At 48.7% G+C, this 14,480-nt stretch overlaps 1 protein-coding gene and 1 long non-coding RNA gene across 3 annotated transcripts in view; both read right to left on the bottom strand.

Annotated features, from left to right (window-relative positions):
• HLF (HLF transcription factor, PAR bZIP family member) overlaps nucleotides 1-609 on the bottom strand; it is a 35,104-nt gene extending 34,495 nt beyond the window's left edge. Inside the window, exon 1 of one of the 2 annotated variants that reach the window (XM_074607400.1) lies at nucleotides 263-609. In XM_074607400.1, coding sequence (XP_074463501.1) covers nucleotides 263-368 — 106 coding nt within the window. In that variant the 5' untranslated portion in view covers nucleotides 369-609. The remainder of the gene's footprint in view (nucleotides 1-262) is intronic. The other variant, XM_074607401.1, reaches the window with a different exon arrangement.
• Nucleotides 610-1,732: 1,123 nt separating this feature from the next.
• Nucleotides 1,733-4,031, bottom strand: LOC141751102 (uncharacterized). Its single transcript, XR_012589863.1, has 4 exons — nucleotides 3,908-4,031; nucleotides 3,359-3,550; nucleotides 2,753-2,905; nucleotides 1,733-2,304 (listed from the first exon to the last, which is right to left on the bottom strand). It is a non-coding gene; the product is annotated as an uncharacterized LOC141751102 (long non-coding RNA).
• Between the last annotated feature and the right edge of the window lie 10,449 nt (nucleotides 4,032-14,480).

The raw sequence follows: 14,480 nt of genomic DNA, 5'->3' as shown, positions 1-14,480 counted from the left end.
TAGATCCGGCCGACGGAGCCCGTAGCTCACCGCCTAATACCCTCACCGAAATCGCCCCGTTAATCGCCTCGGGGTGGGGGGGCGTGGAGGGAGGGAAAAAGGGAAAGCGAGGCAGCGGTCCCTAAGGTGACAGCAGGACGGGGGCCGCCATTTCGGGGCGCCTGCCCTCACCGGGCCGGGACGGGCCGTGATGGGACCCGCGGGGGGCAGAGCCGGCTCCGGGGGGTCGGGGGCGCGCGGGCTTGCCCGGGGAAAGCCTCACCGTCTTCGTGAGCGAGCGGCAGCTTGAGCGGGTTTTCCAGCAGGGACTTCAGCACCCCGTAGGTGGGAGGTAGGAAGGTGGGGTTCAGCGGGAGCGGCCGCGACATGGTGGGCTTTTCCTCGGGGCAGCTGCGCGGCAAGCGGTTCCTTCCCCCTTCCTCTCGCGGCGGCGGCGGCGCCGCTACGAAGCGCGGTGAGTCGGACGCAGGAGCCGAGCCCCGCTGGCGAGGGGCACCTGGAGGCCGGAGCAGGGGCGCGGGAGAGGCCGCTCGGCCGCGCAGCTCCGCCGCTCCCGCCGCCCGCTCTGCGCCGCGCGCCCCGGCCGCGCGCCCATGTGCAAGCGCTGCCGGCGCTGACGTCAGGCGCGGCTCGGCACCGCCATTGGCGCGGGCGGCGCGGCAGGCGGCCCCGCCCCCCCTCGCCCCGCCCCGCCCCTCGCCCCCTCCCCAACCGGCACGCGCGGCGGCCGTTACCCGGCCGCGGCGGGGAGGAGGGGGGGCCCAGGGGGGGCCCGGGGGGGGGGGGAGGGCCGGCCGGTCCGCGGGGACCCGGCGGGGAGCGCGGCCGCGCAGCAACCCCCGCCTGCGGGGAGCCGTGCCTGGCGAGGCCGCGGCCGGGAGCCGTCTCCCCGGTAACCGGGAGGAATGTTAATGAGTTTGAATGTTTGACCTCGCGCGGTGCATCCGAGCGCAAGGGCAGCGGGGAGCGGGGCCGGCGGGAACCCCTGAGTGGAGCGGGGGGAGTGGGCACCCCTGAGGGAAGCGCGGCCAGCGGGTATCCCTCAGGGGAGTGGGGACTCCTCAGGGAGGCAGGGACCCCTGGCCGCGGCGGCCTGAGGGAGCCGGCCCCTACCGCTGTGTGAGGGGCGGCGGATCACGCCCAGCCCAGTGGGGAGCACCGTGGGCTGAGGGGGACATGGCAGGGGATCCCACCCGAGAACTGCCCTGGCACCCCGAAGGGGGCAAGGAGGATGATATTTTTATCCATTGCTGAGGGAAACGGTTATTTGGCTTACAAACCTGTAGTTCTGGAGCCACACGAATCTTTCGTACGTCTCATTTCGGTAAGCAGATTGCTTCTCTCAGCAGTTACCAAGATAAACCAGGGTGAGAGAGCTGTCACCATTAGCAGGGTTCCCGCTATCTTGTCCCAGTTTTCTGTCTGAAGGGGCTTTCCTCTCTACTTGCAAAGATCCTTGTCGCAAGTACAGTTGACTTTCTACCTGCTTAGGCCTTCAGCCACTCTCAGGCACCGAGCTCTACCCTTAGTGTGGTCTTGCTGTAGTAACTGCCACCCGTCAGGTGCCTGTAGGCATTTGTATCTCCTTGCTTCTTGACTTTTTTTTAGGATGGCATTTTGCAAAGCTTCACCATTCGTATTTAGTTGTTACTCTTTCTTCAAAAGTCAGTTCTTTTACCATTAGCAAATATAAATAATCATAAATACTCACTATAAGCAAATAAAGGTAAATTATGTGCATAAACTTTTAATTGGAGTGCCCAGTATTTAGAAATAAAAGCTGTCTGAGGAACAGAAGGCTGCCTTGAACTGTTATGTTCTCCCCTTACGTATCTGTCTATCATTTTGTGTGCTGACTAGCATCGGGTCAAACGATCCCACTAAACCAAGCAACTAATTGAAGTCCAAAATACATTCAAATCAATAAAATTGTGCTGGCAGAACCAAAACCTGAAGAGTGGCAATGGTTCATTGGGCCCTTCAGAACCAGAGGCAGGGTAACATCAACATATTCCTGGCACAGGGCTTATGGAAGAACCTTCAAATGCCACAGACATGGCGGGGTTCACAACCTGGGGGCCTTCGAGCAGGAATGTGGTAGCAGCACCACGGTATTTTTTAAGTCAACTAACAACAACAAAAAAGCACTAGATTATTAAATGATTGTACACATACCAGCATTGCTTCAGATGGACAAATTGCTAGTTACTGGAAACCTTTAATTACAGATGTACAGAGTGGGTGACATAAAGATTAGGGCAACGATTGGCCGTCCTCATGCAGATGTGGTACAGAATGTGTTTTCTATGCAGTATAAAGAAAAGAAAGAAAGGATACATGTAGGACATTTGGCAAGCAAGAAGGAAGAGTAAACAGAAGATGTAAAACTAATGGGGATATTGGGAAACACCAGTAACAAACGAGATTAGTTAGGGGTGTAACGAAAGCTCAAGTTGAGTGCAACTACTTTCATTCTTATGATTGTTGACCATTGCAGACAAAATATACTTGACCAAAAGAAAGAGCATTTTCTCTGCAACAGAAAATTGTGTTTCACTACTTGCCATTCAATAGGATATATTGTGTTTAGATCTGTGCAAGCATGGCACAAGGTGAAGGCACAGGCACTGAGGATCACATACAACTACACACCCTGCATTCCCAACGTGCAGGAGCTGGGAATTTCCTGGGTGAGAAAGCTGAAACAAATCTTCCCAATACATGGACAAGCCAGAAAAGCTGAGAAAAGTACCTGAGTGTGGTGCTCGAGCTGTTGGCTTCTGTCTCACGAGAGGGGCCATAATTTAACTCCAACCTTGCCGCACAGGCAGGTGGCATAGCTTGTAGACGAAGTTGCACGGCTGTCAGGACACCACATGGTTCTGAGCAGGAGTGGTGTGTGCACCTAGGAGTTAACAATTTTTACTGGCTACAGTTTTCCAAAGCTGGTCCCTAATTCCTTCACGCTATTTTGACCACTGTCTGACCCCACGCGCTGCACTCAGGTAAGGCCAACGCAACCAAACCAGAGCTAGTGATAACGCTAACTGGATTCCTGCATTTTCCAGCCAAAATACCATTTGTTGGCATGTATTCTTAGCTTAGCATTCACACAGAAAATGTTTATTTTATGGCTTATAAAGGACTATGCCAGCTACTTAGGGCTTTTTTTAATAGAAAACATCTTGATTGGTCCCCCATTAAAAAAAATATCTCAGCCAATGTTTGTGTTTCTGCCCCTGGTGTTTTCATCACAGAAATTTGATCAGTGATATGGCCCAAGAATCCTATTTTTTTCAAACCAAGTATACATGAGTTAATATACTCTCGTGAGTGCACTCTCTTGTGAGACCCCCACCTGCAGTGCTGCATCCAGCTCTGGAGCCCTCAACATCAGAAGGGCATGGGCTTGTTGGAGAGTGTCCAGAAGAGGCCTTGGAGATGCTCAGAGGGCTGGAGCCCCTCTGCTGCAAGGACAGGCTGAGAGACGTGGGGGTGTTTGGCCTGGAGAAGGAAGGCTTCGGGGAGACCTTAGAGCCTCTTCCAGTCCCTGAAGGGTACAGGAGAGATGGGGCGTGACTCATTATCAGGGAGCAGAGCGACAGGACGAGGGATAACGGTTTTAAACTGAAAGAGGGGAGATTTAGATTGGATATTAGAAAGAAATTCTTCGCTGTGAGGGTGGTGAGCCCCTGGCCCAGGTTGCCCAGAGAAGCTGTGGCTGCCCCATCCCTGGAGGGGTTCAAGGCCAGGCTGGACGGGGCTTGGAGCAACCTGGGCTGCTGGCAGGTGTCCCTGCCCAGGGCAGGGGGGTGGAACTGGATGATCTTTAAGGTCCCTTCCCTCCCCAAACCATTCTATGATTGTTGGCGACACCCCGACACCCCCCCCTCCGCGCGGGGCTGACCTCGGCACCCCCGGGGATGAAGTAACGGCGGGGCCTGGGGGGGGGGGGGGGGGGGGGGGGGTGTCTCCTCCCTCGGTGCCCACGGCCACAACCACCCCCTCAGCCGCCGCCGCCGCCGTCACGCGGACCGGGGGAGGGCGGGGCCAAACCGCGCGAGGGCCGTCACGTGAGCGCGCGCGGGCTGACCTACTTTGGACCAATGGCGGGGCGCCGCGCTCCCCCCCCCCCACCCCGGCGCGCGCTGCCGCCCCCCTTCTCTTCCCCCCCCCCGCCCCCCCGCCTCCTTCCCCAAACCTCGGTTTCACCTCCCGTGAACCCGCCTCGAAACGAGTTGCCCCCCCCCTCAGGGCCTCCGGTTGCCGCCCTCCCCGTGCGGGCAACCTGCCAGCCCCCCAGACGGTCCGTACGGACCGTCTGGGGGGCTGGCAGGTTGCCCGCACGGGGAGGGCGGGGGGGGGGGGGGGGCGCTGCCCCTCGGAGGGTTCAACGGCAGATCATGGAATGGTTCGGGTCGGGAAAGACCTTAAAAGAGCGTCCAATTCCACGGGCGGGGCCACCTCCCGCTAGCCCAGGTTGCTCCAAGCCCCGCTCCAACCTGGCCTTGAACCCCTCCGGGGATGGGGCAAGCCACCAGCTTCTCTGGGCAACCTGGGCGAGGGGCTCGCCGCCCTCACAGCAAAGAATTTCTTCCCCATAATCTCATCTAAATCTCCTCTCTTTCGGTTTAAAACCATTACCCCTATCAATTATATCCTTACCTATTGCATTTGTAATGCTAATTGGGAATTTCTGCTCTGAAATATCACCTGGAAACAAAAGCGCAGCTTCTATCCCCCCCATAAAGAAAGCTTGAGTGAAAGTTTAGATACTTCCAGCCAGCATCTTCCAGGGGACCTGCTTGTATTTTCTCTCCTTGTGTTTTCTCCATAAAAGCTGACAAAAAGTGGGCCGGGAGGACTGTGTGGTAACCACGGCTCAGCAATAGGACGAGCGGTAACGGTTTTAAACGGAAAGAGGGGAAATTGAGATGAGATCTGAGGAAGAAATTCTTTGCTGTGAGGGCGGTGAGCCCCTGGCCCAGGTTGCCCACAGAAGCTGTGGCTGCCCCATCCCTGCAGGGGTTCAAGGCCAGGCTGGACGGGGCTTGGAGCAACCTGGGCTGGTGGGAGGTGTCCCTGCCCAGGGCAGGGGGTGGCACTGGGTGGCCTTTAAGGTCCCTTCCAACCCAAACCACGCCCTGATTCTATGATTCAGTACCGATAGACTAGAAGACCCCGGTACTCCTGTCCTGGAAGAGATCTTGAATCATGAACCGTCACAGTCGACTTGTAATCTTGAGCTTCACATGTATTTAAATATAGATCGGTCTGAGGAATCCAGTCCTTTCCTCTGACCAGCTAATCCTGTCCCGGGTTCAACAGGAGCCAGTAGTCCATGTGCAGTTCGAGAAAACTCTTGAATTTGAGCAAAACTCCCTCTGACCAGGAATGCGTACAGCTGCAGCTGGGCTGCCAGTGGTCAATTGGTTGACCCAACCAATTCCTCTGTTGGGTCCCTTTCTCTTAAACATGTTCTGTCCGGAGAAAAGAATTGCAAAAGCGGGGGGGAAGGATGAAAAGCTACAAGGTGGAGAGAGAGGATAAATACTGCAGGAGAACAGGGGTTTCGGTTCAGGCACAGGACCGATTGGAAAAGCGAATGGCTTGAGTACCTTAAATACCTGCTGGTTTATCGACAGGGTGATCCCCGCCTCGGCCCTTCAGGAGCCAAAACAGTGGGTGAAAGGATTGAGGGAGATGCACAAAAAACCACAGGATGGAATTGGAAGAGACTTAAGATTCAGCCTTTGTTTTAGTTCCAATTTGTCCTAAAATAGTGAAATGTTCCCAGGCTGCCCTCAGAAAGTGGTACATTTCCAGCTATATTGTGTGACACCTAACTCAGGGAGACATAGAAAGCCACGTGAGTAGGTTCAGGTACCCACACCCTGCCTGGAGCTAAAAACCAGCAGGTTTTGAGGACAAGGTTGAGAAGCACCAAGGAGCAAAGCCTGTTCCCCACCTCCTTCACCATCGTAGAGGTTCTGGAAGGAGCTTGGCTTGGCTTCCCAAGTGAGAGCAGCTACCAACAGCGCTGAATTACTTAAAAATTGATGTTTATTCTCCACGTGGTGTGCAGCTGAGCGAGCTGCTGTGGCTCCTTGCAAGAGGAAAAATGCTTATTGAATGAACCACGATCTGCCCCTGCCTTTTTTTTTTTTTCTTCCTTTTTTTTTTTTTTTTAAGGTTTAATTGAATGTGGGAGAGACAGGTTTGGAACTGCTTTTGGGTGATGGCAGAGGAACTTCTCTTAAGTAATCTGGGTTGGTTCCAAAAGGCATTCCAGTTCTCAGAAAAATAGGTATTACTCGTCATTGCTTATATGCTATGAGTTGAAAGATTAATAATTTTCTCTGCCAAAATTTACAGTCAGGCTTTACCATGACAGTAAATCAAATACATGAACTTGCCTGGGCAGCTGACCTGGTTTGAACTCAGCCAGTGTTAGTCTCAACGATGACTACATTTTTGGAACAAATCCTCGGCTATGCTTTTTTAAAGCATCCTTAACCTTGTAAAGCATTGACCAGCCTCTTGAGCCCATTTCAAACACCTACTGCCCTTGGTGCCTCGGCAAATTACTTAGACCCGGTCAGTGTAAGCAGCCAGATGACAGAACGGGATTGAGCCGAGCGATAAGGGAGTAGCTGGCCTGTTTTGCAGTCAGACCTTCCCCCAAAAAGGACAACTCCCAGCTGGTGCCAATGGGAGAAACAACTCGATCCTTCCATTTATTCCTCTGCGCTCCATTCCTCTTCCTTTCTCACTTTTGGCTTGCACGCTGCAGAAACACAGTTAGAAATAGCTGTTCTTACATGCTCAGGCTGTTTGATTTTGGAAGTTGGCATTGGTTTTACTGGAGACAGAAGAGCACCCACGAGCAGAGAATAAAACAGCCCATCCCCAGGCAGAGCTGTAACAGACAGGAGGAGTGAAAGGTGCAGGAGCTGATCATCTCCTCCTTATTCAGAGTTTCTATTGAAGTCAATGACCCAGATTTCTCTGACTTCAAATGGCTGTTTTCAGAGAGCTTGCCGAAGGCACGGTGCTGGGGAAGGTCAGGCAGCATTTAGCCTGAAGTATTCTACATGCATAGGCTTAACAGATCTGGATCCCTAAAACTCGATACGGAAAACCCATGTTCAATGAGGTCTGTGAAAGTCACTGAAGTGACTTGTTTCCTGGGCTTCAAGGCTGCAAGGCTGCCCTGAGCTTGGGATTTCTGGCTGTGCTGTACTTCTGTGATCAGTTCTGTGACATCCACCTTGCTCCCAGGTTTCTCTCTCAGAAGAAAAAAAAATAATGCAGAAAACGCAAACTTTTTAGTCCCACGGGTTTAGATTATTAAGAACCCAGCAACGTGCTAAACCTCTCGTATCTTTGGCAAGAAATCCTAATCTTCAGCAGAAAACTGGGAAAATTCCTACAGATAAAAATCAGGCTTCTAAACATAAAGGTATTAAAGTCGTGCTATGTCTCTTTATGAAAGAACTATTGTAACTGCACATATTTTAAAAGAGCAGCAAGTAGTGCAGAAACACACATTATTAATCTGTGTGCAGTTTATCCTGTAGGCTTAGATTCATTAAGTCTTGCAGATGAGACTGGTTTGGGTTTTTTTTCCCCCCTCTCTTTTTTTTTAATGTACTCCCACTTTCAGTTATACGGAACCGCAGAAGAGATTCCCTGTACTCATATCAGCCTGCAGCACCCTTCCTTGGCCCGGCCAGGGGGATTCTGCTAAATTATCCCCTCTTTTATGGCCCATTTTATTCCGTTTAAATATCTCATCAGAAATTTCAGTTGGAAACTAGTTGCTATCTCAGTATCAGCATATACACACTGAATATGTTAAATATGAGCATTCCAGGCTTCCCAGGTTTTTGGAAACCTACTTATGCAAATATCATAACGCAACATAGAGACAGTAACAACGAACACTCTCTTGGGAGGCAAATGTACCCTGGATTCCGTGCGTGTATCTCCCTACTTTATTTGATACAGAAAGTCTGATTAGATCTCTAAAGATTACAGTTTAAAATGGCTTGGAAGAAATAGAGTATTACTAACTTGGATTTTTTTAATGTATATTCAAACATAGAATCAGCTTTACTGATCCAGAGCATCCAAAAGCTGGATTTCAGTCGTATGGCTCTGTGTTTATCAAAAGCAAAAGGAGGTATTTTCCCATAATCATGTGTTGGCTTTGTCTTACCAGCATCCAGGGCTGCCTCCCGCTGTGACGCAGGATGGAGCAGCTGCACGCTGGGGATTGCGCTCCAAGGGAAAGGAAAGGAACGGATTCAGAGTCTTCAGGCCAGGAGTCCTCCCACCTCTCCCGTCCGCTGGAGTCAGCAGCTCTGCAGAGGTCCTGCTCCCCGTTTTCCCTTCTGAAAGAGTAGGCTGATGGCTAACGTCTCTTAGGGGACAGATGTGTGCAGAAAGAATGTACATTAAAAGAAATGCATAATATTTGCCATTTCAAACAGTGTTCAGATTTGTAAAGTTGTTTTTACGCATTAAAGTGAAATGCTTTAAGTTAATTGAGAGGAGTATGATGATAGCCAGCAGGTGTATCTTAATAACCCTTCCATAGACAGGCGGACACGAGGAAGCATAGAAGCATTGCTATTGTGTGTTGTTTTATTCTGCCTTTACTTTTTTTTTTTTTAATGTCATGTTTGCTTTTAAAGTGATCTGCTCCGATCCGCAGTAATGTGGGTGCCTAACTGACTGTATTTGGACTAAAGATGTTCTTCTCCATATGTTTTCCTGGCCAGGCATTTAGACTATAAGCTGTATGGAAAGCATCAGGCAGAAAGTTATACTGAAAAAATCAGACATAAAGAGTTCAATATTAAACCAGCTTTGTATTATTTTTATTCCCATTCAGTTTTAAAGCCTTTAAAAAAAAAAAAACTTTAATTAATTGCCTGGCAGTGCAAGATGTTTTTGAAGGCTCACAACTACCATTTGCATAGGCAGTTTTTTGGGTTTTGCCCTTTTTTTTTTTTTTTTTTTTTTTAGAATCGCCAAAGGGCATAAACATGCTTACAGTTTCCTATAGCCATCTGACAGCATGTGTGCAAGGAAATAAAGATGCCCTCCTCCTGAGTTTTCCCTTAAATGGCTTTGACCTGGAGAATATATTATGTTGACTGGCATGAGAAAGAAGGCTGTGGTCTTATTTTTACTGTTTGTTATAGCGGTTTCAAACTTATCAAAGGAAGAAGTAGAGGCTTTTTAGATGGCTGCTTGCCAATATCACTAATCAGAATTTTAATGAGATTTTTCTTTTCGAGGCCTAAATTAGGTCTAATTAACAATATATAAAGCAAATGTATAATGCCATAAAAGGGATGCAGCCTACTGCATATAGAATGTGTTTCAATCTCTTTACAAATAGAAATATTGAACAAAATACACATTCTTATGCTGTTTTAAATATACACAGATTTTTTTTTTTTTTTACTGTTATGCCTTAATTAACAAATTGCCTTTAGAAAATGTGCTCCTAGACTTTTATAACAACTTTGACATCTCGGAGGGGGAATAACACAGGTGCTTGTGGCTGAACCCCTGTCCCATTTCCGTTCCCTTTGGCACGGGCTCCTGAAAGCCCCCATCGGACACACGCCACCATCACAGTGACAGCAGGAGCTGGGCCCTTTTACTTCCCTTAAATGCTCCATTTGCCATCAGCACATCTTGGGATGGGCCATGTGTTCCTATTGTTTGTGGGCTGGAGAACTGGCCTGCAGCTCCCATTGCCCAACCAGCACAAAAGGCACGGTTATATTTAGGCTACACACACTGTTTTTCTCCGAGCATTTAAGATAAAAAATGATTAACAGCTACAAAACTTCATCGTCAAACCACAGCGTTGTTTCTTCCCCCAAAGTATACTTTGTGCAAAGAGGGGTAAACCAAAAGGACTTTTCTCTTTCCCCCTTGCAAGATTTTGTTGTTATTTAATGGTGCCATAGTTCAGTTCTCTCCACGTCTGCCTTATCTATTACATAGGAAGTATCTCAAAAAAGGAGAGCATCTTCAACCAGAGTTGCTCAGATGCAGCTTGATGCAATTAAACACCTCAGAGCATGGAATTGCCTCAACAAAGCATTTTACTCACATACTGAGAGCGTTAACCAGGAAGCCTTTTTCCAGATTTCATCTTTAGCAAGCAAATCTCATTTCTTTATCCCTGCTAAATCAATATCTCTTCTGATTCGTTTAGCTCATGAAACTAAAGGTGAATAGCAGCAGGAACAATGCTGGTAAAAGCCCCACCAAAGCACACCAGGACAGACTGAACATAAACCCCCAAACACAAGAACACAAGTCCCCCGCACAGAAGCCCCAGGTCACCGCATCTGGCAGCATCGGGCTGAAGTGACCACAGCCCTTGAGCAGGACTGTAGGTGTTGCCCTACACCGGGTTTATCTGAAGAGCTGTAACTAGAGTTTATGCTAATTGGCAACACCTGTAGTTAATTAGATAGTCTATCAACTGACCATTGGCTTTGAACTAACATCAGTCATATTCTAAGTAAGCTTAAATAGCCATTTCAAATGTGTATTTCTTGAAGTGTGTAAATAAATAGATTCACAGCAATTTTAGGGAAGGAGCCAAACCACAGGGCAGAGGGAGCCAGAGTCATTTTGCATCTGTTACAACACTCTGGATAATGGTTTGGTTGATTTATAGGGGAAATATTTGTTTTTCAGCTGGAATTTTTGTAACTCGGAACAGATGTTCACAGCAATGTTAGAATACTGTCTACCCATGCTTCTCTGTTAAATCAAGTGCTGTTACATATTTAAACTAATCTAGGAAAAAATTAATATAGTGTGAAATTACTAATCTTACAGAAAGTACCAGTAATGGGATTCCCATATGATTATCTTTCCATTTTATCAGAATCTCAAGACATACAGTAACGCATGCAAAAAAACTACCAAAGCAGCTAGATTTCACCTGTTTGTGACCCTGGATGGTGGAGAAGTGCTTGTCTATCACTCATTTTTTCAAAGCCACGTAGTGTTGAACCAACTCTAGCTTTCTGACTCTTTCCCTGAGCTCAGGAATATTTAAACAAGGGGAGTGAAGAATGTTCTTGTAATGAGAAAGTTATTTGTATCTCCTAAAATCATTAAGAATTTAGCATATTATTTAAAAAAAAAAGGTCCTGTTTATATCACTTAGAGACCTCTGACTACAGAGCAGCCACGAATACACTTGTCTCTTCCCCGCTGCTTTACTCACGTCCCTCAACGTTCAGCCAGAGAAGGAGCAGGACCACGTCTCCGCGCTCATCAAATTAGCTGCGTGTTCCAGAATCCATAGGCATCTTTGCATTCGCTTCAGGGACACTGAGCTTCTGAGCTGTGAAGTGAACAGCACTTTGCCAATTTGGAGAGGCTGCCTTTTTTTCCTTTTTTTTTTTTTTTTTTTTTCCCCTTAACGTTTTTCCCCGGGAGGCAAGTTACAGTCTCCTCTCCAAGTGCAAACATCCAAAGCCGTTTGCTGATGCGAATTCCAGATTGCCAGTGGAGCTCTGCCTGATGTCTTTACCTTATGAGGTCTGTTGTTTCTTCTAGGAACTTTCAGACACTCCAGAGCAGTGCTTTTGCTTCCCAGGAAAGATCTGAGGAAGCTGGCATGCAGCTATTTAATGGTTATCCCATTTGTGCTCCCTTTCTTTCCAGGTGCCATCACTATATTCTTAATGGCTGAAAGCCTTGACAGTGTCAGAGAGGAGACAGTGACTTGTTTCTGTGCAAAGCTGCCCAGAGAGGTGGTGGAGCCTCCGTCTCTGGAGACATTCCAAACCCGCCTGGACGCGTTCCTGTGCAGCCTGCTCCGGGTGACCCTGCTCTGGCAGGGGGTGGGACTGAATGATCTCCAGAGGTCCCTTCCGACCCCTACCATTCTGTGACTCTGTGTCTGTGTGATTTTGGAGTACAGTTACTGCATGAAGCTGTTGACGATGTGCACAGAGATGTTTCCTCACCGATTTGACACGCTCGCAATACGGGGTGACGACCTGCTCACCCCAGGCAGAGCAGCCCTTGGGACGGTGCCCAGCTCGGGGCCCTGCGTGGCAGCGCGGTGGGCAGACCCTGGCATCCTTGGCTGAGGAAAGGAGAGGTAGAGCCTGTGGAGCATGGCTTCTCCGGGCCACAGCTCTTTTACACCAGTGTCTCATCCTGAGAGATGCACTACTAACACTGGAAGACGTGGAACCTCAGTAGGAGTTTGTGCAAATGCAGCACAAATGCAGATTCTACTAGAAGATATTCTTTGCAAGCAAGTTAGTATTTATAGCGGTGACATGAGTCACCTTCTTAGATACCATGGATACAGCATTTCATCTCCATTAAGTGCAATCCGCATTTCACAATATTTTGCTCTTGCACTTGTACAACTGAGTGATGGTTTCGCTCCTTGGGACGCTCCTTCCTCTATGTCCTGGCAAGAACCAGAGCCAGCAGGCATTCAAAAGGCCCGTTTGAAATGCCTGTACGGCCAAGAAGCGTCCGTGCAACAGAAACAAACCTGCAACTGCTGTAGACTTTTAGACAAGCTTTGTAGCACATTTCTCTGATGCTTCGTAGCACATTGCTGTGATGCTTTGCTCAGACATCCAGCACCATTGTTTTATCTTGGTCATTATCTAACTGAGTTGTCAACTGTTATATTAGGTGAGTTCTTCCTTGGCAAAGCTGTCCCCTCTGCCAGCAGGCCATATTGTCTCATTATTTGAATTTCCTTGAGCAGTAGGTGTTAGACCTGGGCACCCTGAGATGCCGGAGTGCTGGGCTCTCTCAGCTCTCTGCATCCTCTACTCCCGGCCATCGGTCTGAGAAACGTATCCCCTCTCGCGCTGTTTACAGTCCCTTATATTTGGGGTTTAAGCTACGGGGCACCTCAAGACTGAAGCCCCAGCTGGGCGGGAAGAGCCGTGCAACAACACCGAAAGGTGCAGAGCTGAACCTGACGTTTATCATACAGGCGGTCCAGAGTTTTCATCACTGGAAATGATCTTCTGTGTGTTATCAGATGGAAAAGTTCAGAACTGGTTTTTTAATACTGTATTTGAAGAAAAACATTTTCTTCTAACTGAAAGCTTCACACGTGATCTGCAGCCGTCTCTTACCAAGCCAGTTCAGTACAGGGTTAAAGCACCAGCCTGGCGACTGGTGCGCATCTCTCCAGCCTCTGCCACCACTTGCTGCGTGACCTTGGCCAAGTTGCTCAGTGTTGTCTCTCTTGTTGTTTGTCTCCGTTTCCTGTAGGAGCAGGTAGGAGGATCTTAAGAGAGTAACATCTCTATCCCAGGTGAATATTTGCAGGAGTTAGTTAGCTGTGTGCTTTCATATATAAATAGGGTAACGAGGTCTACTGTGACACTGACAGATTGCACGCCTCTCATACACGACAGCCGGGTACTTGTTTCCAGCAGTAAGTCCTGCAGCAGTACATTATATTTCTCTGAACCTCTTGTTGCTCTCTCCAGCCCTGTTAATGAGCTGCTCAGAGTCTGGGAGGTGGCATCAGCTTGGTAACAGAGTCGGTATTGATCTCGGTTATTGCAGATCTCTGCACTTTGCTAGCACAGGCAAACAGCCCAATAATTGCTCATCATGAGGAATCCGTACTGCTTAGCTCCCGGTTAGATTTTGAGGGTTGGTCCTGCCGGGTGCAGAATGTTTGTTGAGAGCCAGGCCGTGGCTGTCAGAGCGGGCAGAGGCATCGGCGTGGGGCTGGGAACCGGTGCGGGATCCTGTCCCGCAAGAAAACACCTTGATTTCTCAGGGCTGGCTTACCAGTGGCACTGAGGTCCTTTGGAAGTCAGTCAAAGGCTTTATTATGCTGAGATTAGTAGCTCAGGAGTAATCTCTGCTAGAACAATTCACTCTCACTAGGCTGTTGGTATTTCTCAGGTGCTGCACCTCACTGCCACACAGGCTGGATTTTAAAATCAAAGAAATCTGTAGAAACATCGTATTTCTGGCATAAGGGTCAGAAAAAGGTCCATCGTGGTCCATGCCACTGGCTTTTCTGGAAAGGTGCCACTGGCTTTATTATAAACCTAAGATTTGCTGTCATCTGAAGGTGCTTGTAAATTTTAACAAAAAGTAAAATATGCATGAGTTCACGGGAGAGGAGTTTGTAGCCCTAACACACGTAGCAGTTACAGACACAAAACATTGCTGCAAAAATGCTTTTGGTTCATTTAGAGAGTACACGTTTCAGCACTCGGAGACACCCTTACGATAAGGCAGCGGCACAGACAGCACTAATGAGAGCCTGCAAACCAACTGAGAAAAACATTTAATTTTAAGCTTTCCAGTTTTACAATAGATAACAGGAGATGTGATTTCTTTTCGCTATTTATAACAGTTCCCCTCAAAATTAAAAAAAACCAACAATCTGATTTAGCATTCTCCTGGGTGGCAAGTGCTCAGGG

This window comes from Larus michahellis, chromosome 14, assembly GCF_964199755.1.
Source record: "Larus michahellis chromosome 14, bLarMic1.1, whole genome shotgun sequence".
Taxonomy (NCBI): Eukaryota; Metazoa; Chordata; class Aves; order Charadriiformes; family Laridae; genus Larus; species Larus michahellis.
This window is presented reverse-complemented; position numbering and strand designations above follow the sequence as displayed.